The sequence below is a fragment of the Xiphias gladius genome, chromosome 19 (genome assembly GCF_016859285.1).
Source record: "Xiphias gladius isolate SHS-SW01 ecotype Sanya breed wild chromosome 19, ASM1685928v1, whole genome shotgun sequence".
In the NCBI taxonomy this organism is placed as follows: domain Eukaryota; kingdom Metazoa; phylum Chordata; class Actinopteri; order Istiophoriformes; family Xiphiidae; genus Xiphias; species Xiphias gladius.
The window spans coordinates 19,764,578-19,787,197 of record NC_053418.1 but is presented as its reverse complement, the minus strand read 5'-3'; the positions used below and the strand labels follow the sequence as shown (position 1 = coordinate 19,787,197).

Genomic DNA, 22,620 nt, shown 5'->3' with positions numbered 1-22,620 from the left:
ACTGTCTTTCATGGCCATGGCTGAGTTACCCATAGGTCTACTCTTGACTTTGCCTCTGTATCATGATTTTGTTAATAATCTCCAAGTTTTCCCGTGTATGCAAAAAAACCCACATTTTTATATAAACATTATGAGACACTTTTTGAAAAATTATAATAATTAATTTTTAATTGTTTTTTTTCCTAATGTGCCAAAATGCCTGCTATGTTGCTGAAAGATTGGAGACCTGTCAGTGGCTTTTTCAATCATACACATTTCTATTTATTTATAACTGAATGTTAAATTCTGCTAAATGTTCCAGCCTTGAAACAATCAGTCTGTGGAGTCTACTCTGTTTTGCATACTACACAAGCCTACAAAACCCCATGAAAATGTGGGGATACGACATACATTTTCTTCTCCCTTTTCACACCCCAGTATAATCAACCATTAAAGGGACATTGCCTGAAATCAATTTGCACTTAAATATCTTGATGAAGGCCTCATTTTCATAGAAAGATGTGAGAGATGAAAGATTAAGTGATTTCACCTTGAATATGTGTATTCCATGGATTAACATTTAGGCCATCTGCCATAATTTAATCAGTCATTACATGAACATACTTTGAGCTTCCCCAAACAAGCAACACTATCATCAGTTTTGGTGTGTCAAAACATTCCTCTTAATAAGAAAATTAAATTTAAGATTTGCATATAGACCTTATTTGCATATAGACCTTATTATTATAATAACATGTCCTGCAGTGACAGTCTATAAAATATTTTTGAAATCCTTCTTTGACTCAGTAATATATTTCTCAAGAAATCCCAAAATAAAGTGAGAAAAATAATTTGTCTGGACATCTTCTGTCCTTAAAGTGCTAAATTAGCACCGCTGGAAATTGTTGATTGTTGCCCTGTTTAAGTCTTCTATGACTTTTGCCAGGGTAAACTGATCCCTGATCAGTGGCTGATATTGCTAGTTAACGGTCCGCCATGTCTCAACGCCCACCTTCTCCGCTGTCCAATCGATGACGCACTTCAAAAATTGACAGAAATATTAGCCAATTGGGTAGCGCTGTATAGAGTATGGGTCGGAACTCATAACATCGGGGAAGTGAACTGTTAAACTTTGCGGAGGCAAAGCAAGGGAAGTCTTCATACAAAAGCCTCCCACAGGAACTAATTGCACCGCAGTTATGTCCTGGTTGGGTTACGCAGGCTAGTACTAGCGTAAATGTGGTGTTAACTCAATTCAGGTGTTGGATATAGCGTTACGGAGTCGAGGGAGAAGTATTACGACATCGACTTGAGCTTCCTGGGCTGAAGTCAAGCTAGGTAACCTAAACCTACAGCCGCAGAGGACACTGAAGGTGGAAAACACAGCTCAGTAAGAGGTTAAGCAGCAGTCCGACTTTGTAAGCTATTTTTACAAGACAATTCGGATTGAGTTTTGGTAAAGCTCAACGGAGGTTCGCCATGTCTCTGGCCGTGCAGAGCCAGCACTGGTTTCCTACGAGTGTACAGGTGACGGTGCATCAGGCTCGGAACCTGCGCGTCAAGGGCAAGAATGGCACCAACGACGCCTATGCCATCATCCAGGTGGCCAAAGACAAGTTTTCTACCTCTGTGGCTGAGAAATGTGTCGCTCCAGCGTGGAAAGAAGAGGCTTCGTTTGACCTGCCACTCTTCCACCCGGGAAACGCCGAACGCTGTACACTGTATATCATAGTCATGCACCGCGCACAAGTGGGGCTCGACAAATTCTTGGGTCAAGCTGTGATAAACTTAGTGGATCTTCATGACAACAAGTCTCGCAAAAAGACAGAGTAAGTAACCACTATTAAGTGGGCCTAACGTATTCATCACTCGCGCATTTATAGCATGCTTTTGTTACACTGTGTCCCATTAAGCAGATAATCAGGTTATTAACCCTTGGTTTGGGGTTATTTGTTGCAGTTAAGGGTTCCACAAAGGTTTCCACTAGTTCAGAGGAAGAATGATTTTTTACTTCTTTAAGCTCAGCTTAAACCTTTCTCCAGTTAAATTACAGCATCCACCCCAGAACGTCTCAGCACACTTGCAGAATGAAAATATGGTCCATCCACATAACTTCAATATTACTTAAAAAACTTAATATAATTTAGACTAAATCATAAAACTGTATAGCATCAGTAAACTTTAATCTTCCAATAAATAGGGAGGGAAACAAATAATATGTTGGTTCCCTTATTTTGAACCAAGACCGACAAAACCGCCTTCTCTGTAAAACTTACTTCCATATTCCCCTGAGTGGGTGATTCTAAACATACGTTAAAGGAACAAGTCCCTCAAAACAATTAATGCCAGACTGGCCCATATTTTACTGTGACGGATGACTGACTATATTTTTATTTCATTGAATGGTTTTCCTGCACCTTTTGTGTTGTGTTTTCGAAATGGCCAGTGACTTGTTGTGTTTTTCTTACTTGTCCTTTTATTGCAGATGTGGGCTTAATTCAACCTTTTCTAAGAAAGCATTAAAAAAAAATATTAGTGGCTCATGAGCACCAACCTGATGGTGCCTTTTACTGACATGGGAATCCAGTGTTTACTTCATAAACTGGTGTGAAGCCAACTCTAATGGAGGCCTATCTGGAAATAATTTTCTCACATTGCTGCTGTAAATCCTGCATGTTCCTCAGACTAGTTAACAATACGTCTGCTCACACCCAGATGTGCTAAATGCGTCAGGATGACATCTGTGGTTTGTAATAGCCTGGGTGTAACATGGGTGTAACAGGACTCAAAATAAAACACGGCATTAGTGTTAAATTGGGATGTACACACCCTTTTATGTAAGTGAAATTTTAAATATTAAGATGGCTTAATATAAACTCCGTAAACTTTATCCCACACTGGTAAACCTTTACCAAAGGTCTGAGATGACCTTTGGTAAAGACAGAGTGAGCTAGTGGTTGCAAGTTCTCTGTAATCGCTCAACCAAGGGCAGTCTTGATATGGTGCTGGAATGACCTCATTCACTTGGTTATTATACCGACATATCTGAAATGTTATCTAGTGTTTGCTGTGTAAATTTTTACACTTTATTGGCAAAGTTCATTCCTCGCGCTTTCCTTTCAAAGTCTGAACACTCTCACTCTGCTTACTTGGCCTGCTCCTTCTGTCTCCTTTAAGATCCAGTATGCGGGCTGGGTATTGGATGTTGCTGGTACCGCCTGTAAGTGTGGTGTTAGATTACTATCCTGCTTCCCTTTCGTGCTGATACAGGGTGTGACATTGAGGACTTTTTTTTTCTGCTGAAAGGGAACTCTACAGTTGCTTCAAATACAAAAGAGTGTGTTCGAGATGAAATTAGGTTATAATGCCAAATATTTGAGTTCGTCAAAGACTGGGAGTCATTTGCTATCCCAAATCATCAAATAAGATAAATACCTAGGAAAATGTTAATTTAAAGGATTAGTTTTATATTAAATTTCGGGAATTATTCAGTATGGAGTGATTTAAAGTTGTGATTTGACCGTAAGGCTGCAACTAACAATTATTTTCATTAGCAATCTATCTGCCAAATGTTTACTCAGTTAATTGATTAATCTATAAAATGTCAGAAAATTTGTTTTGTCCATCCAACAGTCCGAAACTCAAAAGTATTCAGTTTACAATTATGTAAACCAGAGAGAGGCTGCAATAATCACATTTTAAAAGCTGGAACCAGGGAACATTTGGCAAAAACTAATCGATTATCAACACACTGATTTTCTGACGATCTATGAATTGATTATTCACCTAATTATTGCTGCTCTATTTGGGTAAATTTTTACATGAAGAAATTATTTAATCAGCAGGATGTTCTTTCACAGATTCTTTGATAAATTTGTATCAGTAACAATTATTTTCATTATTCAGTAAACCGCCAATGATTTTCTTGATTAATTGATTCTTTGTTTGGTCTATGAAATGTTAGAAAACTGTGAAAAATCACAAATTTTCACAGTCCCAATATCTTGAATCCCAAATTGATATCATCAGATTGCTTGTTTTGTCCAACCTATTGTCTAAACCCTAAACAGAGTATAAGTTTTCTGTCATATAAGACAAAGAAAAGCAGGAAATTCTCTCAAGAAATTCAAGCGTTACCCAGTGAATGTTTGGAATTTTTGCTTGAAAAATTACTTAAAAGATTAATCCATTAATTGCACTAGATATGGAGTAATGATATTGGACTAGTTCCGGTTGTGGCAGAGCCGGTTCTTCAGAGTCAGGTCCATTTGTTCAGACACCTCAGCCACAATATTTATATTATAAAGAAACTGGAGCAGTGGCATTAAAAAAATCTCCCTTCCTGACATAAGATTTATATTCACCTAGTATGAGAGTCACCTTCGGTGAGATAAAAAAAAATATCAACATATAAAACTTTTCTGCCGAGGCTTTGAGAACATTTTTAAATAGGATATTATTATCAGATAATTCCTTAAAAAACACTGAAATCTAGTTTAATGTCAGCGCATTGTATCAGTTAGTGTTAAAGCAATATTTTGGAGGAACCCATCGATATTTTACTCTCTTTACACTTTGTTATGTAATTGGCTGAGTCCATTCTGGTATCCACTCACAGGATACAAAATACAGGCTCTCTTGTTAATGATTACACATGCAAGAAAAGTGCCCTTGACAGTTGACAGAGGGAACCTGTCCAGCAGGACAGGTTAGAGCGAGCATCAGGGGCACAGTTCTGTACTTCTGTGCAGACAGGACAGAACATGCACACCCTGTCAACCTGATAATGATTGCAACAATGCATTTTGTTTTTGTAGTCAACGAAAGTGCATACTCTGTTTTAATTGACGTAGACAAGACAAGAACCACTATCGGTTTCTTGATTGGCTTGAGAAAGTGTGATCTCTCTGCCCCTGTGGTTAGACTTGGTTAGTGATTGTTTGACTTGGCACGCTCAGTTTAGGGTGGGAGATGAGGAATGTTTGAATTAGGCTCAGTATAACTTTCATTACCCACATACTGTACAGCACCTCCCTGCATGTTTGAAAGTGTGCGAACAATGTTTGTTCACTCCCCTGCTTGTTTCCTGACTGCTGTCCCATTGCAAGCCTGTCTGGATGTCTGCTACATGACACAAAAATGAATGCTGCAGCAGTAAATTCCATATGAACTGCAGATAACTGTCCGGTCAATGTCACACCACGTTCTGTATTTACATATAGTGATAGATATCGTCAGTATACCCCAGTTTATCACTTACAAGGTTAGACTGAACCTTAATAGGACCCACATACAGTATTATTCTACAAAACTACCAAAGTGCAAATCACACAGTTACCTTTACTTAAAGTGAAACAATTGGAGGGCTCTGCTGTGGAACAAAAAAGTTCAAAAGGGGAAAGGCTCACTATAATCGGCACTTCTGCCACAGTATTAGTACATCTAATAATAGCAAGGCTTTAATTATACAAGCAGAAAAGCATCTGTATGTAATGGCACAAATAGCTTGTTTTGGCATGGTTTTAGACAGGGCTCTCCAGAACACTCCTACCTTTCCCCTTGCAGACAATAAGTGCTGATCCTGTACAACAGAGAGGACATGGGGGGATGGGAGGGGTGCTGAACAAAGCTGTAATTGTCAGGCTTTATCTGTGGTTGGCATGGTACTCCCAACAGGAACTGGAACAAGCCATACAATGGTTAATGACACCTATCAGTCTCAGGTTGAACGAGACACAGCAGAATAATGGCAACAGATTCGAAGCGTTTGAAGTCAGAGCCATTAAGAACCAGGGGATATATGTTGGGGATGTATTTACAGTATGTTGTTTTTTAAATTCCTCTTGCATTTAACCTCATTTAACCCCAGTTTAAGTGAGCCTGTAGGTTGCTTTGTTTACAGTTGTGTAGGGCCAACCCAAAATCAAATTACTGTATACTGTTCTGTACAAAATATAGTTTTGTGGCATACCTGTCTTGGTTTGTAGTGACACTACCAATACACAGCAGTGAGCACAAGATTTATATGAACTCAGATTAATTTGCAGTCTAGGGCTGGAACTAATTATTCTTTTGGATATCGAATAATCTATACATAATTTTTTTGGTAATCAATATGTTTTTTAAATGTATAAAATAACAGAAAATAGTGACAAATGCTCATATCAAGTTGCCAAAGCCCACAGTGACATCTTCAGATGGCTTATTTTTCCTGACCAATAGTGCAAAACTCAAATATATTTAATTTACAATGATAAGGAACAGTCAAAAGCAAAGAAAAAATCCTCACATTTGAGAAGCTGAAACCGAAGAAAGTTTGGCATTTTTGCTTAATAAATGACTTAAATGATTAAGCAATTATCAAAACAAAGTGTTTGATTGATAATTTAATTTTTTTTTATTTTTCAAACAAAAAGCTTTATCAGAAACAGACATTTACCACTCTTTTAGTTTCAACTGGAATTAAATTATTTCCCCTGTTTCCTACACAAATCAACTTGTACAATTTCTAGGATCATGTAATATGTATCTTGATACCAATTCAGTGCCTGGAAAAAAAGCCACATGCATTGAAGACAAGTGGAAATCTCAGTCTTACCCTGCTGCAATGTTTGTTTGTTTTTTGTCTAATCATGAAGAGTGACTATGAGACTAATTTACCTGATAAGAGGGAAGTTTGTTGCAGTTTAAGAAACTATGTAAAATGTCAAAGTTTTATGTCTATCATTATTTCTAAAGAAAATTTCTCTCAGCTTTCAAAAATTCTGTTTTAAACATCTGATTAATTTTTTTCTGTCATTTGCAGGTGGTTCAAGCTGGTGGACAAGACTGGAAAAGAGGACAAGGCGCGAGGGGAGGTGTTTCTGGATATACAGTTTATGAGAAACAACATGTCGGCTAGCATGTTTGACCTTTCTATACAGGACAAACCACGCTCCCGAATCTCCAAGCTGAAAGATAAAGTCCGTGGGAAGAAAAAGGATGGCTTCTCTGACTCGGCTTCAGCTATTGTTCCATCTGTCAGCCAGGTCCTCACTGACAGTGAGGGAGAGGCTGATGCACAGTCACTCAATCAGTCTCCAGGGGCGAAAAAGAAATCAAAGCTCAAAACCCTCTTTGCCCCCAAATCAAACTTGCATCGTAACATCTCGCAGTCCATGTCTACATTGGGGACTCTTCCCGAGAAGAACTCATCTCTCAGTGGCAGCCGCTCATCTGGCCTGAACATAGACTCTCCTGAGGGTAACTTGACCTTTCTGTACTCTTTGTGTACTGTATGTGGACAGTTGTCTTTAGTGTGCTGCACAGTGCAAGTTAAATAATGGGGTTTTGCATGGCAACAATGACATATGGCTTCACTTTCTCTGCTCCCACAGTTAAGAAGAAATTCAAATTCCTGGGACACAAGCGGACAGGCAGCTCTGACAGCAAGGTCTCTCAGGGTCCTTTCTCCCTACTGGGTCGCTCCAAGCAGAGCAACAGTGATCTGAACAACCTGTGCATCAACGGCAGCCATGTGTACACAGAGGAGGCAGAGCCCAAGAGTGGATCTACACTCAGTCTGAACAGCTCAGGCCAAGGCTCTGTGGAGGATGTCCGCAAACACACCTCTGATGTCTCTGCAGATTCCTTTAAAAGTGTACCTGTCCCCACCTACAGGCGTGAGTCTACAGATAGAGCCATAATGGAGCAACAGCGCCATCAAGAGGAGGAGGAGAGAAGGCAGGCAGAAGAAAGGCGCAGAGCAGAAGCAAAGAGGCTGGAGGAAGAGGAGAAATACAGAGCAGAGGCCAAGAGACTGCAGGAGGAAGAGGAGCTCAGATACCGAGAAGAACAGGAGAGGAAGAGACACTTCCTCGAGGATGAAGCAAGGAGTAAGAAACAGAAGGAGGAGGAAGAAGAGAAAAGAAAGCAAGAGGAAGAGCGCAGGATACTGGAAGCAGCAGAGAATCAGAGGTTTGAGGAGGAGCGTCGCAAAGTAGAGGAGCAGAAACGACAGGAGGAGGCCTCCATGAGTGACAGGCTGTCGACTCTTTTTGGAATGATCAGAAAGAAGGAGGAGAAAAAAGAGGAGGTTCAGCAACACACTGAAGAGGAGTTACCTACACCAGCCCCTCGCAGTGACTCAGGAGATCCTGATCAACCGATCTCCCACCATTCCACCAACCCCTTTGTGGACATTCCCCTCAGTTTAGATCCTACAATTAGCAGTAATGAAAGCAAAGCTGATCATCAAATATCCAGCCGCAACCCACAAACCCCCTCTGCCATGGTCTTCCTCAACCGCACGGCTAAAGTGTCTGCAGTCAAACCCAGGTAGGCCTTCTTCTCATTTGGTTGCATTTTATACTCTTAACAAGTTGCGGCTATGTAATAATGCTGTTGTTAAATCACTGTTGTGATGCTTGGCATGCTATTTGTTGCTTATAGTCACACTATTCTTAGACTTGTGTGACTGGAATTTGATGAATGGGGCCACAGCCGTGCCCGCACATTCCGTAACCTTTTTGGTGGTATGTGCATTACTATCCAGGCACAAGTAAGAGGCACATATCAGTTACAAATGTTATTTAAGAAAACATAACACATATTTCTGGTTATTAATTTTTATCCTACACCATGTCTGTCCACACTGAAACTCACAACTTTCCATCCTGTCTCTGTTCATGTTGACTCAACCTTGTGTCTGGCCAAAACTTTGAATTGCATCCAGTGGATGACGGACCTGTTTGACCTGTTTGGTCTCTGTAGAGATGAGAATCTGGGTGTGGCAAGTGTTTGTGAAGATGTTGTGGGGCAGGTTGTGGACTGACCAGAGCTCATAAGGAGTGACTGAGCCACAGTGTGACTTTCTATGTAGCTGTCTTGGGTGATTGGATTCTGTTTTTATATTTTTTTTAAAAGTTGTTTCTGAAGTGGATTGGACTGGATTATTTATTTTTGGATCATAACTGTAAGGGGCTTGTGCTCGCTATTGGCAGTGATGTTGCAGTAATCCTTATTTTTAAGGAGGTTTGCTAGATGGCAGATACTAGACAACGCATTTAAAGTTGTTTGTATTAAGTTGTTATATATATTTTGTTATATTTTAATCCCACTTTGGGTTACCTAGGATGATCTAAGTGGCAAAATCTTAAAGCAGAAATGTCACATTGTAGTCTTTACGTGTTGGAAGGTTGAAATTTCTCAATGTGAGAAAGTCACAGCTAAAAACAGAAAATGTAATTGAAAGACATGTGAATATCAAGTTCTGTCTTTAGTTTGGCCATTGACATTGAACAGTGGACCATTTTATAACCAAAGGATTTTGTCATATTGAATGGGAGCCTTTTCTAGTGCATAACTGTGATACAATGAAGTTTGTTGTCACAGATCACAGATTTGTTCTCAGTTGTATAAGATTTAGGATAAATTGTTTTGTATCCCATTGTTAACATTAATGTGAGGTTGTAAACGGGGATTGAATAGTTTTTGTTGACCAACTTGTTGACATGCGAGACGCTGGTTAAATTGGTGACGGGTTGTACATTGGTGGAAGTGACTTTAGGTGATGTGATGGTCACACTGACCTGTAGGCCTTTGTTTTCACTCCTTGGCAGATTGGCTCAATCTCTGAAGTGTGAACCCGCTGACTGCCAAACCCACAGTCAGCTGTGTCCTTCCCCAGCCACATCTGAGTCCAACCTCTGTAGTGTCACATCTGAGTCCCCTGATAATTTCTCCAACCTCCACTCATCCTTGGCTCCGCCAAACATAAGTCAAAACCAGTCTGGTTTGCCCTGTTGCAGCACAGAGAATTTGTCATCGGTGGAATCTTTGGGATCTTCAACCACCATGGCGGAGAAGAAGAGAAAAGCCCCCCTGCCACCTCGGTATCATGTACATGGAACCCAAATTGGAGGAAATCACGTTCCTGTCAGAGAGATCAAGAACCCTGCATATGTAGAAGCAGATGGATCACAACATGACAAAAAAACGTCTCTTCCACTTCCTGATTATGAAACCCTCTATCCACAGAAAAGGCATGGAGTGCAAGGGCACACTCGATGGGATCATATAATCGCTGAGGTCAGTCAGAGACACAGGGACACTCCACCTGAATTTATTGGCCCAGAGATGAGTGTGGATGGCCCAGGGGAGCATGAACCAAGTCCTAGGTCTTCCATCTCACAACAGAGTCCTGCTATGAGGTATCATCAAACACAAAGTCAGGAGACCAAACCTATGTCATCAAAAAAAGTAGCTGCTCCAGCTCCCCCCAAACCAGTCACATCTCAGCACCCTCAGTCAGTAGCAGATTCTAGTCAAAGACAAAGCCAGAACATTGCTGAGCAATCTGTCATGAGGCCTAATCTATCTGCAATCCCAGGACCTGTAAACACTGACATCTCAAGCAGAGAAAGTCTCTCCGGGATGTCAATGGATGGAGCAAAGAAGGTGTTGCACCCACCTCCTGCAGTAACACATGTACCCAGCCCAACTAGCCACATGGATACAGCTCCAGCAGATGAACAAAGGGAAGTGCAGTTCTCCATGAACAAAGAAGCGCCAACAACCAAACCCAGACGGAGGGTTAACGGCAAAGAGCCAACACAGCAAGAAGATTCTGCTGTGACACCGGACAAAAATATGAACAGTGACACCCAAAAGTTATTTAGTCAAAGTGTGAGCAGCTTGGACAAAAAGGGCGGGCAGACAAAGGAGAACTTTTCAGAGTTTGACCCATTCCCCAGTACTGAGTTTCTTTCCAAAGGCCCATGGACACAGGTGAAGCAGAAGCAAGAAGTCGGCGACCTCTTTACTGGCAACATACAGAAAGAACAGAAGCCTGACGATCGGGGAATGACGGCAGATGATCTTTATAAAATTTTTAGTGAAGATGAGCCAACAGATTCCTTTGCTATTTTTAATGGCAGTGATTCAGACAAACACAGTGAACACAGGAAAAAAGATGATGATTCAAAACAAGTCAGTTCTGTTTTCCAAAGAAGGAATTCGCAGAGACAAAAACAGATTCTTACGCCAAAAACTCCCTCAGATAATAAAGGCACACAAAGCCTCCCCACAAGCGATGTCATGAATGAGTCTGTAACACTTCAGCATCAAGTTGATTTAAAAACACAAAGCAATTTTTATGGAGGAGAGGATCCATTTGGAGCTGAGACTTTTACTGCGCCCTACGCTTTCACTTCCTCAGATCCCCTCCAGGTAATTACGGAGGAACCAGCAGGAGGTTTGTCTTTGGGAAAGACGACACTAATGCGAGCATGGGTTTCACCGTCTGAGGTTCAGCCTGTCAATGCTCAGATTAGCAATGGAGGTGGGCTAGCCTCAACGCCACGCAGGTGAGATTAAAGAGGCCACTTACAAAGAATGCTTCTGTGGACTGTTTATCTAGATTTGCGTATGGCTGATGCTGTTGTATTGTAAGGTGTTGGGATTTACCTTGGGTTTGACTATTTTGAAAGCTTGTGATTTCTTGGTTTACTTTCCTTATTTTGAGTTTAATTCTGAGTATTGCACGTAGATCACAGTGGAGTGATTTGGAAGATCTGCAAAATACTAGATTAAATCGTTTAATCTTTAATTCCTATTTATAATATTTATTTTTTAAAATTATTTTCTGTGAAGTTTCTGTATATATTGTTGTACGTGGAGTGATCTTTCTGAGGGCTTTATAATAATGTGTGGTTTTTCTTTACAGGCCTCATCCCGTGAAGCCCCTGACCTCAGTTGAGAGCCAGCATGCCACCAGCACCCAAGCTGTGAAAGAGATAAAGGTCCGGGACAGCACACTGGGGAAGATTAAGGTACCATCATGACATAAATAACACACTGAGACCAAAAGACTTGATTTGACATGTGCCCACACGCCAAGTTAATTGGATTTTCCTGCTGGAGGAACTCTGGGATGCATTACATAAAATCTCTTTTCACCCTGCAACAAAATCTACATTTTACATATTTACAAGTAGTGCTTTTTTGAGTAAATCCAAAGAAATATTAATGGAATTTAAAAATTAAATCCATGAAAAAAATGTCAGTTGCAGTTGGAGTGAATGATTTTTCACATTTGAAAACTCTGAAAATATTGTTATGTAATGAGTTTAATTTTTGACCTTGAAAATAGCAGTTTGATTAAAAAAAAAAATCTTCACAAAAAAGTCCACTTGCCACATTTTTCGACTCAGCGGAAGGAGTTTTTTTCTCAGTTTTCAATAACTTAAGAAAAACTCCATCTGCTGATAAAAAGATGTGGCTGAGAGCTGTGGAAAACTAAGTAAGTAAGACATAATGAGATGATTTTTTTTATTTCTTTTTTTTTTATTCTCTGAAAAAGCGTTCGTGAGTTTATTCTATCTGCGGATAAACCAAAGAGCTCTTAACAGTTCAATATGTACTTAATTAAATTAATCAAATGTTTAGATGGTATATGCTGCATTAACTTTTTGCATGCCCCTCAGGTGGCAGACTCAGGTCAAAGTGGACCCTATTCTCAGCTGACCCAGGAAGAGCTGATCACACTGGTGGTGAAACAGCAAACAGACCTGTCCAGGAAGGACGCCAAGATCGTTGAGCTCGAAGAGTACATCGACAACCTGCTGCTCCGCGTCATAGAGGAAAAACCCAGTATCCTGCAAGCCCTTAGCCCTGCCAAGCCAGTGTAAGGTCATGGTTCCTCGAAGGAGAGAGTCCCACTTAAGGTCCCAGTTTTGTCTCTTGTGTGAGTTTGTACTGTTGTCACTGTGTACTGAGAGACACAATCTCTATGAAGGTCTTAGAGCATATGCACTTTTTTTAGTTTCAGAGTCAAATTTGTTTGAGAATGCTGGAAAGTTGTCTTTGAACTAATTATACTTGGTGATTACTTAATGACAAGCGAGTAAATATCTTTATATAGGCAAATTAAGGTATTTGTTGTGACACTAAGGTACTAGAATTTGCTTAAAAAAAACGTATTACATGAAAATATATTCTTCATCTTGATTTATATACCATACTTGATGAAACTTGGGTTGAGCTTTATTTAATATACTTACAATGCAGAGAAAAGTATAGTTTTCTTAAACTATTCTCTGGACATTTTTTTTTTTTTTTTTTAAACTCTTTACACTGGGCTTTGTGTAACGTACTACTGTGCGATGCCTTAACATACGCATAAACTACAACCATTCCAAATTCATGCACCATCTTGATGAGGTAGGAATGAACGGTAAATATATTTGCAATAAATTGTTTAATTAACTTGCAGTGCATTGCTGCAGATAGTAACTATGAATTCTGGCCTCATCAGCCAAGTCAAGACCATGATTGTTCATATAACAAGAGCACGCTGACTTTTCCCTCCACCACTGAAGTCTTAATTATTTATTTTCATCAAGCATGTATTTTTTTAACCAGTTTCACCTGTGTCACTCACCACAGTTGAATGTCAGCTGGGCGTCCAGTCCTTAAAAAGATATTGTGCCTACTTTTGCTTCAAAGAGGTGTTATTTAGAAAACCAGCAATTAATAAAAGCAAGCAGCTACTATGTACTGTATATACCTTGAGTACACAGTAGTTACAGCAGTTTTTTTCCTTTATGTGGTAGTAATGTAGCCTGTGCACATTGCTGAAAGTAAAATATTATGCAAGTAATAGTAAATACTCAAAACTCTTCTAATAATAATGTAAGATTTTGATCACTGTGATGTTTGTGTTGTATTTATAAAATAAAAACCAAGAGCTGGTCAAAAATGAATCATCAGAGGAACCCTAATAGACTCAGTATCAGTAATAACTAGCCTTGTCTTTGTATTTGAACTACATAAATGAATGAAAACCTGCATCTACGCCTTTACATGATAATACTGTTTGATGTCTTGGCAGAAATTATAGCAATATTAATCTTCAGAATGTACAGACCTGTGCCTTCAAAACCTTTTTTCATGACTTTTATGTTTGCTGGATGTTGGCTATCTCTCTGCTTTTTCTGGAGTGAGAGTTCAACAAATTTGCAGCCTGATGTGTTTGTCTGACGTGAAAAAATTCTACAGCCAATGTAAAACTTCTGAAAGGAGTGATTACTCAGCAAAATATGGTTTTATTTGAAATAAAGACACTAATTATTTCCCCAGATTTTTTGTATCTGCAATTACTTACAATAATTTTATGTACATTTTGAAAGAAATAAAACCAACTTGCAGAAATGAAATGTTAATCTACATAACACTTATCATTTTATAAGCCTTCAAACAAGCTACAAATTGCATTGACAACTCCAGCTGTTGTCTTATGTGTTTTTCGTTATGTGTATCTCCCACTTCCAGCAGGGTTATGTTGTTTAGTAATCATTTTGTGTATTGTAACATTTATCAAGAAAAAAATAATTTTAAAAATATATATAAAACTTACAGTTCAGAAAACAAAATAAAGTAGTTGGGACTGATCTATGAACAGACGACCACAGGGCACATCTATTTCATGCAACAGCTGCGTAGGAAAGGAACATAAATGGCTTTGGGATGGGATACCTTTTTTCCACACACAAACAATGCGTCGATACATACCTGTTGTAGAGTTGTGGAGCAAGATACAAAATCTTTTATAAAAAAAAGCTTCCTTGTATGAAATGATGAACATTTAAGCCATTGTCATCAAACCAGCTGATAAAGGAGGTGGTATCTATATCCTAGATGCTGAGAAATATAGGCATGAAATTCTCTCTAAATTGTCAAATGCCAGACCCCACCATTTCTTTTCAACAGGAAATACCTTCTTATCTTGAAGATGCTAAAAAGAGAGGTTGGATTTCGGAATCAGAACTTGATTTTCTATATTGCAAGCTCCCTACACGGCCTATAATATACACTTTGGCTAAAGTACATAAATCCCTAACCAACCCTCCAGGCCGTCCCATTGTGGCACATAAACTTTGTGGACTTCTTCATTAAGCCCCCCTCCACACCCTGCCAGTCTACATCAAGGACAGTAGTGATTTCATTGATAAAATTTCATGCCATCTTTCAGCTGACTCCTGATATCACGAGCCATCATACTAACATACCCCATGAAGGTGGTTTGGAGACCTTAAGTTTTTATTTACAAGACCGCAACAACACATCCATCCTTCCTAACCAGCCTATCATTGACTAAGCCAAATTTGTTATGAAATACAACCATTTCAGTTTTGAAAATGATTTATATTTTCAAGCAGGAGCATGGGCACCATTGTGCACCTGATTATGCTAATTTATCTGTAGTTTTTTTTGGGAGAAATTTTGTCTTCAGTCAAGAACAATCATCTGTCTAAGATTATAAAATGGTACAGATTCATTGATGACATCGTCTGTATATATGATGGAAGTTCAGGTGAACTGGCAAATTTTGTTACTCAATTTGTTACTGCAATTTACATCAAAATACAGTCATGAAAAAGTGAGTTTCTTTGACATGTGGGTCACGAAAAAAATGGGTTCCATCATTACAACACTCTACTGGAAGGACACTGACAAAAACGCCTTGTTGCTGGCTACAAGTTTTCACCCTACTTCCTTTTTTTGATTGAGAAAGACCTGTGATTCCATAGAAGACTTCATGGAGAGGGCCAGGGGTATGAAAAACAGATTTGCACAGCAGGGACAGCTGCATTTCAATGACGCTCGCAATGACATCGCTTTATTACGTTTCTTTGGTATCAAACAGGTCACCTACCATTGGGGGGGGGGGCATAACAAACTACTCAAACAGCGTGAGGCTTCATGGATTTATACTTTTCAAACATTAGCCCTTAAAAGATTGAATGATGAATTACTTCGTAACTTTTTCTTGTGATTCCTTACTCTGAATATTTTCAGTATATCTCCTGTACATTGTTTTCTGTGGACTTCTTGTCCAGCCCCAGACAGTCCTGTATACTTATGAATAAGTACGTATGTTATTGGCTTCATTTACCAATGTGACCTGTTGATTGTGTCCATTTATATATGTATGCATTGATGCAGCATGAATCTTCCTAGACTAGATGTCCATTATATTTATTAATTTGGAAGGTCAAAGTATATTTATGATTGGTGATGACTTTTTTATATGCTATGTTAAGTTCATCCAACAAATGTAAGCTACCACATATGTGCATTTTTTGAATGTAATTCTTTTCTTTGGGGCCTGCAGGATCTATTTAGAGGTAGAGGTAGATTTGATTATTGTTACTTAACATCTGTAGTGTTTGCCCATTAGAATTGTGAGAGGTCTTGTTGTATTTATTTATTATGAAGAGTTCTATTTATGTACTGATGCTGTTTTCATATGCCATGTAATTGTATCCCTCCAGGTTCATCTAAAATGTGTTCTGTAATATTTGGGGAATGTATCTTTTTGAGAATACAGTTTAGCCTTTAGGGCCTTAGGCATTCGTTTTATAGTAATTTACCCATTTCTTGTAAGATTTTTGGGGTAAATTTACTATGTATTATTGCTACAATATATTTTGAATTTTCTAGCTGTACGTATGATTCGAGAAACTTTTATACAGTAAATTGATGTTTGGTATTCATGTCTTTCTATTTCACATGGGGTAATGTGATTGGTTGCAGGCCTAAAGCCACTGCTATTTAAGATGGCTCCTCATTGTCACAAACCATTTGCCTGGTGAAAGTCTAGCAGTGAAACGTTGAAAATAAATTTATCATTGCAAGTTAGACAGTGTGTGGGATTTTGTTTGCTATGTTGGACTGATCCCTAAAAATGGAAATAAAAATGCAATACTGTATATTTCTGACTCAGATAAGTTTGCTGATAGATATTTTTATTATTGTCAACAAATCCCAGTTTTCTTTTTTGAAAAGACAAACATCAACAATGAATTAATCCTTCTAACAGTTACAGAGTATCTAAAGCCTGAGTGCCATAGACCTCCATTTTTGTCCAAAAACTATTAAAAACACACCAGTGAGAGTGAAATGATCCTTCATTATAATGAAGAGGGGCACTGTAGTTTATTCCCAATCAATCCCACACATTTCGTCCTGCTGTCATGACTATTTGCTAGCACACCAAATCTGCAGCAGAAAATAGTCCCCAACAAATTCACAATTTACTCCTGCTTGTGTGACGTTTGCAGAAACTACAGTGACCATCTATCTGATGATATTATTTAGTCTTTTTTTGAAAACAAAAGTATATGTTTTTGACCCATTTTTAAAATCTTTTTTCATATTGTTTTTCATGGTTCAAACAACCAAATAGATCATACAATAAGATTTTTTCCAATGAGCTGACCTCCTGTGAAAGACATTTCAAAAACAGAGAAATTAAATCTTAAATTTACAAAAGGCATGGTACTCGGTGTGATTGCATCTGTATAAACACACATGGCAGTCGACAGTCAATCTACTGTGTTTGGGCTTCAAGGGGAACTTCACCAATTTTACACATAAAGGTCTGTTTAGCGGTCTTGGGAAGTGAATCTGCATATGTGAAAAAAGTTGTCTAAAGCCTTTTTGTGGCTCCAGAGGGAGCTGCGCAAAATCTGATAAATTACCTGTATGGATGTCACTTGAGACAATGTTGGTGGCGTCTACAAGACTACAGGTTTGAAAAAGGAAAAAAAACGGAGTTGTGGAGTTTGAAAGTAGTTTGAAAGTAGTGAGCTTACCAGACCTCTGTAGCCCGCTCCCCATCTCTGCTTTAGGCTAGTGGCTTGACGCTACATAAGCCGTTATTACTAACACACCCAAATCTCCAACCGAACTGTCGGCAATCAAGCCACACTGTGGGTAATGTAGGTGCCAGGTTTATGACAAGGAAGGAGAATTCGTGGAACGAAAAAGATGATATCTCGGATTCTGCTTCATCAAATTTGTTACAGGATGTTATAGGAATTCAATGCCAAATCGGTGTACTCTTTTTTTCAGCTTTTTGGTACACAACAGAGCAAAATTTAATGTGGCTGCCTTGTGTGAAAGCTAGGCCACCATAGAAACTAGAGAGTCCTACCCATATACACCTATCTAATTTTGCTTTACCTGTATGTTACCAGAACGAGATGAGTATACTCTACTGCCCAAGAAACGAACACTAACCGGCAGTAGCCTAAAACCAAGGAGCTTCACAAAACCACGCTGGCAGTGGCGCAGTTATTGGCCGAGATGCCGATGCGACGGCGGCATGTGAACATTTTGCGGAGTTCAGCACGGAAGCGGTCGTGCAGCCAGGCGTAGAGGAATGGGTTACAGCAGGATGAGCTCATTGCACACAGGTGACAGAGCAGCTGAATGAGCAGAAAGTACCGCTTATCAATCAGGTCAATGTCAATGTCACGCAGAACGTTGAAGACACTGATGGGCATCCAGCAGATGCCAAATGCTGCCACCACCAGGCTAACCAGGCGGAAGGTCTTGCGTTTTCGCATGCGCCGAGCCTCTGCCTGGCTCTGGGTGTGGTGGCCAGGTACGACGCAGTTCCGTAGTTTGACAGAGATGCACAGGTAAGAGATACAGAGCGCTGACAGAGGCAGGACGTAGGTGACGAAGAGGGTGCTGTACGCATAAGCCAGCCGCTCCCTCTCCTGGCCCATCCAGAACTCCTCGCAGATGGTGAAGCCCTCGTTCTTGAACTCCACGTGGTAGGTGTGAGCCACAGCCGGAGCCACCAGACCACAGGACAGCAGCCAGATACTGGACAGAAGGTAGGTGCAGGCCAAGACTGAAATGCGCTTTTTCAGAGGGTGCACTGTGGCATAGTATCTGTAAATTAGGAGAGGAGAGAATAGAGTAGAGCTGGATTAGATTAGATCTGTCTAGCTAAACTGTAGGGGAAAACATGCCAAACAAGTTCAACAGGCACCACAGATAATACAGCCTCATGAAGCAAACAACTCAGTCAACACCAAATCAGAAAAAAAAAAAAATCATGTTTTTTATCTTCACTAATATCAAATCCAATTCAGATCTGCCACTGTATCCCAGGGTCAACAGACAAAGCAGGATTTGGGTTTCCTGCACAAGAGCTGCGTAGTGTGAGCAGCTACAAGCCGCACGTTTTTACAGATGCAAATGGTAAATGTTGAATTTCCATGGACTCCCAGCTCACCAAACTTACACACAATGAACCTTCAGTAAAAGCTTTGGAGTGCAGACACAAAAGCGATTGGAGATCCACTATCCTTGAAACATCTCAAGTATTGCTTCTCAAAGAAATACCCCACAATACACTTCAGGACTAGTATTAGACTAATCAAGGAAGACTTGTGAAAAAACGGGTCCCATATTATTGTAATATATGCCTGTATTATGCTTGTATATGTTCACTACGCTCCTGGAACCTCAGTAGGTAGGTTATTTTCAGAGACGGCATAAAAATCCTCTACATCCAGGGGCTGACATTAGCATCTGCCTCTGCAATTTGGTGCAATTTTCTTCAAGTTATGGTGACATTCAATGTGAGGCATTATGTACCCTATTATTTATACATTTATGTGGCGTTTATAACAGGCGGTCTATAAATGCATCAGGCTGAAAACCTCACAGCTGGTCGCTTCTTGCTGATTTGATGACGCATGGCTGGCTATGGCCTATCAGTGAGAGACAGGTTGCATGCGAATGGGGTGTATTGCCAAAGCGTGTGCACGGTTCCTCTGGCTCACCGTGACCTTACCTGTCCACACCGATGGCGGTGAGAGTGAAGACTGACACATACACCGTCACAGGCTGGACGAGGTACACCAGGTAGCACATGAAACGCCCGAACACCCAGCCGTGCGGGTTGAAGGCGTAGGCCAGCGTGAAGGGGACGCATGTGGCGCACATCAGCATGTCCGAGAAGGCCAGGTTTCCGATGAAGAAGTTGGTGACGTTGTGCATCTTGCGGGTGCGGCAAATGACATAGAGGAGCAGGTAGTTGCCGAACACGCCCACCAGAGCCACCAGAGTGTAGCAGGGAATGACGAGCAGCTTGAAGGACTGCAGCAGCTCCACGCCCGCAAACTGAGGGCTGCGCTTGGACGAGCTGTTCCGCAGCGCCACCTCAAAGACCTCGCCGGTGCCGCTGCAATTCGCACAAGGGGCGGTGGGCTCCGCTGCCCAGCCGCTGCCTGCGCCCTCCATCCCAGAAGGCTGGTGTCGGTCTGGAGGGGGTCAAATCCCGATTGCAATAAACTGCAGTGCATGTACTCAACAACATGCAAAGTAAAATATGAGACGCTGCCAAGTTCAATGGAAATTTTCCGTTTTATTACAATCCTGTGTAACTGCAGATAAACTGTGCAGCCTAATGAATCATTTCCTCTGTCTAATTATAATTCTGTCCCTTGTGATAACATGTTTTTCAGCCCCTATGTGGCTCCGAGGAGAAAACCACTGTACTGACAGTCATTTCCTTCTATTAGAATACGGCAAGGTGCCCCTTGACGAACGAAGTATGTCTATATCATTCTGTTTTGAAGTCTTAAACGAGTGAGGTCTACTGCTGCGGTGCGATTCTGTCATGGGGAAGGTTTTCTCCGGGAGTCTTGTGCCTTTCAATCATTTACACACAAACTTCACCACAAATACTGAATATTATAAGCAGGTGCTGCTGCGTGAGCCCGACCTGCTCTGGACGGTCCATACAATGTGCATGTGCCGCGCAGCAGGTGCTGGTCCCAAGTCACTTCAATTCAATTCAAATCTACCCAGCCCAACTGGAGAATTTTAAAGGGCACAACCAGGCGATACAACTGCACGACAACAGGACAACGCTGACATAAATGGCAGAGACTGTGGAGTGAAATGGGTTCACTCAGAAGTGACACATTTTGGAATTTGCTGTACAGATTTGTCCTGGGTGAAAAATCTGAACTGACTAAAAACAAGTGTGGATCCGATGAAAAGTGGAAGATGTATATGCTCCTTCTGATTTGACAAAAGGTTTCATCGAGACCACAATTAAAGTCTGCAACGTCCTGCCCGAAATCACTCTCGCACTTGGCAGCGTCTCCGTTCAGGACGACCGGACTGGCGCGACAGTATCAGATATAGGCTCCGTGCTCCTCAGTTAACCGTTTTTAACACCATACCGAAGTAGTGGCGGCAATATTGCGATATCGGACACATTTAGCCGTTCAAACACCAGTGTACTAAAGGCATCAGGACTATTTACTGTGTCTTATGCTGCGATGCAATTAGAAGGGAACTGCACAGATATACAAAAGTCTCTATTGAACATCCTTTAAATTAAAGCAGGAGCAAGTAACTATAGATTTCTCTAAAGAGAAAAGTATTCAAAACAGTTTGCAGCGACACAGAACAGATGCACGTGTTTGCATCATTCCCACCTTTCCCCTTTTCAGCTCAAACATTGGCTGTGCTGACTTTTAGTCAGGCCCGACTGAATTTACCTAACATAGGCTACCAATCCGGCATCTGGAATTGAAGTAAGAACAGCCTAGCACACCCACCGTGTGTGGATTCCTCCGCTTCTCCGCCACAGATTACCAGGGCAGTGCGGACCTCCAGCCGCGGAGCCTCGGTGCGCTTCTGGGGAGATGCGCGCAAATTGAGCCTCGAGCGCCACTGAACCTCGGACACACGCTGTTTCGCGTGGCAGTATCGCGTTGTGATTTCTACCGTGACGGTCGCAGTGAAGCCGAGCGACAGGCGAGGACGACTCGCTTTTTTTTTTATATCTGACTTCAAACGTGACCGACAGCTCCCGTGACTGAAAGAGCCCCTGGGGCGCGTGTGTCCGCGGAAGAGACAGTAGTTGAGCACGGTACTCCAGCGGTGCCGTTACACCAGCAGAGCCTATTTCTAGAGAGTAAAGAGAAGTTAGTGTTTGATTTATCGACATGGGCTCACTATAATATTCCGCACAGGCACATGTCAGTTTGTCACGTTGAGAAATGCGGAGAAACCGTGACATTTCCGTCCTCCGAAGTTCTAATGTCAGCGAGGAGTGATGGGTTGTGGTGACAGGCACCTTTTTATGCGAGCTCCAAAGGTCACACTGCTGTCTGGATTAAATGCGGCAGGGGTCACTGCCACAGTGGCACTAATGTTTGAACTGTCACCCTTCACTGGTCACAAATATTTGTAGAAGGGACTGAGGCGCAGACTGATAAGGAGGTGACGCGATTAGATGTCTGAATGTGGAGTGGCTTTTTGGGAGGAGGACGATTAGAGATGGAGCTCTTCAGGCTCGGCGTTTCCTTTGTGCAATGTGACTCTCAGTTTCTCCTAAACTCGCCCGCTGGGCAGAGACAAAACAATCACTGCTACAGTATATGCTGGCATCAGTGGACTGATTCGGAATCAATAGCCTGTCGTGGAGCCAGGTGACCGGGCCTGGCGAAGGAGATCCTGAGGCGATATACACAGTGGAAGTTGTACTCGCAGTGTGTCTGAGGCTTCGGCGCGTTCATTTAAAGCTACAAGAGTTTGGTTGTAATCAATAGCTAATTCTCCACCCCCTTCTTCTAGCATGCAGCCAGTCACAGCTCAGTCCCCTCTCAGCAGGATCTGTTAAGACACAGCGTAAGCCAGAACTTGTCCTTAAAGAGTGCTAGAAGCGGCCAAAACACGGAACAGAAAATACAATTTAAAAAAAAAAAAAAAGAAGTGCTCAAATGAAAAATTACAGTTCACACTCAACTTTCTGACTGAAATGTCTCATGCGACTTTTAA

General features: G+C 41.0%; 2 protein-coding genes across 3 annotated transcripts; one reads left to right on the top strand and one right to left on the bottom strand.

The window, feature by feature from the left end:
• Positions 1-1,081: 1,081 nt before the first annotated feature.
• rab11fip1a (RAB11 family interacting protein 1 (class I) a) lies at positions 1,082-16,706 on the top strand. Of its 2 annotated transcripts, XM_040155224.1 has the most exons (6): positions 1,082-1,808; positions 6,785-7,221; positions 7,356-8,295; positions 9,579-11,324; positions 11,684-11,789; positions 12,444-16,706. In XM_040155224.1, exons 1-6 carry the CDS (start codon positions 1,459-1,461, stop codon positions 12,645-12,647), a joined length of 3,783 nt encoding a protein of 1,260 aa, XP_040011158.1. In that variant the 5' UTR covers positions 1,082-1,458; the 3' UTR covers positions 12,648-16,706. The 2 variants fall into 2 exon arrangements, with proteins under 2 accessions (XP_040011158.1, XP_040011159.1); XM_040155225.1 differs by lacking the exon at positions 9,579-11,324.
• Positions 16,707-16,801: 95 nt separating this feature from the next.
• On the bottom strand, positions 16,802-20,064 carry prlhr2a (prolactin releasing hormone receptor 2a). The gene is made up of 2 exons (XM_040155227.1): positions 19,616-20,064; positions 16,802-18,705 (listed from the first exon to the last, which is right to left on the bottom strand). Exons 1-2 carry the CDS (start codon positions 20,062-20,064, stop codon positions 18,069-18,071), a joined length of 1,086 nt encoding a protein of 361 aa, XP_040011161.1. The 3' UTR covers positions 16,802-18,068.
• Positions 20,065-22,620: the final 2,556 nt, after the last annotated feature.

Coding starts and splice junctions, on each gene's coding strand:
- rab11fip1a (XM_040155224.1), top strand. CDS start 1,459: ATGTCTCTGGCCGTGCAGAGCCAGCACTGGTTTCCTACGAGTGTACAG. Junction 8,296..9,578: donor GTGTCTGCAGTCAAACCCAG/GTAGGCCTTCTT, acceptor ACTCCTTGGCAG/ATTGGCTCAATCTCTGAAGT. Junction 11,325..11,683: donor CTAGCCTCAACGCCACGCAG/GTGAGATTAAAG, acceptor TTTTCTTTACAG/GCCTCATCCCGTGAAGCCCC.
- prlhr2a (XM_040155227.1), bottom strand. CDS start 20,064: ATGGAGGGCGCAGGCAGCGGCTGGGCAGCGGAGCCCACCGCCCCTTGT. Junction 18,706..19,615: donor ACCGCCATCGGTGTGGACAG/GTAAGGTCACGG, acceptor CCTAATTTACAG/ATACTATGCCACAGTGCACC.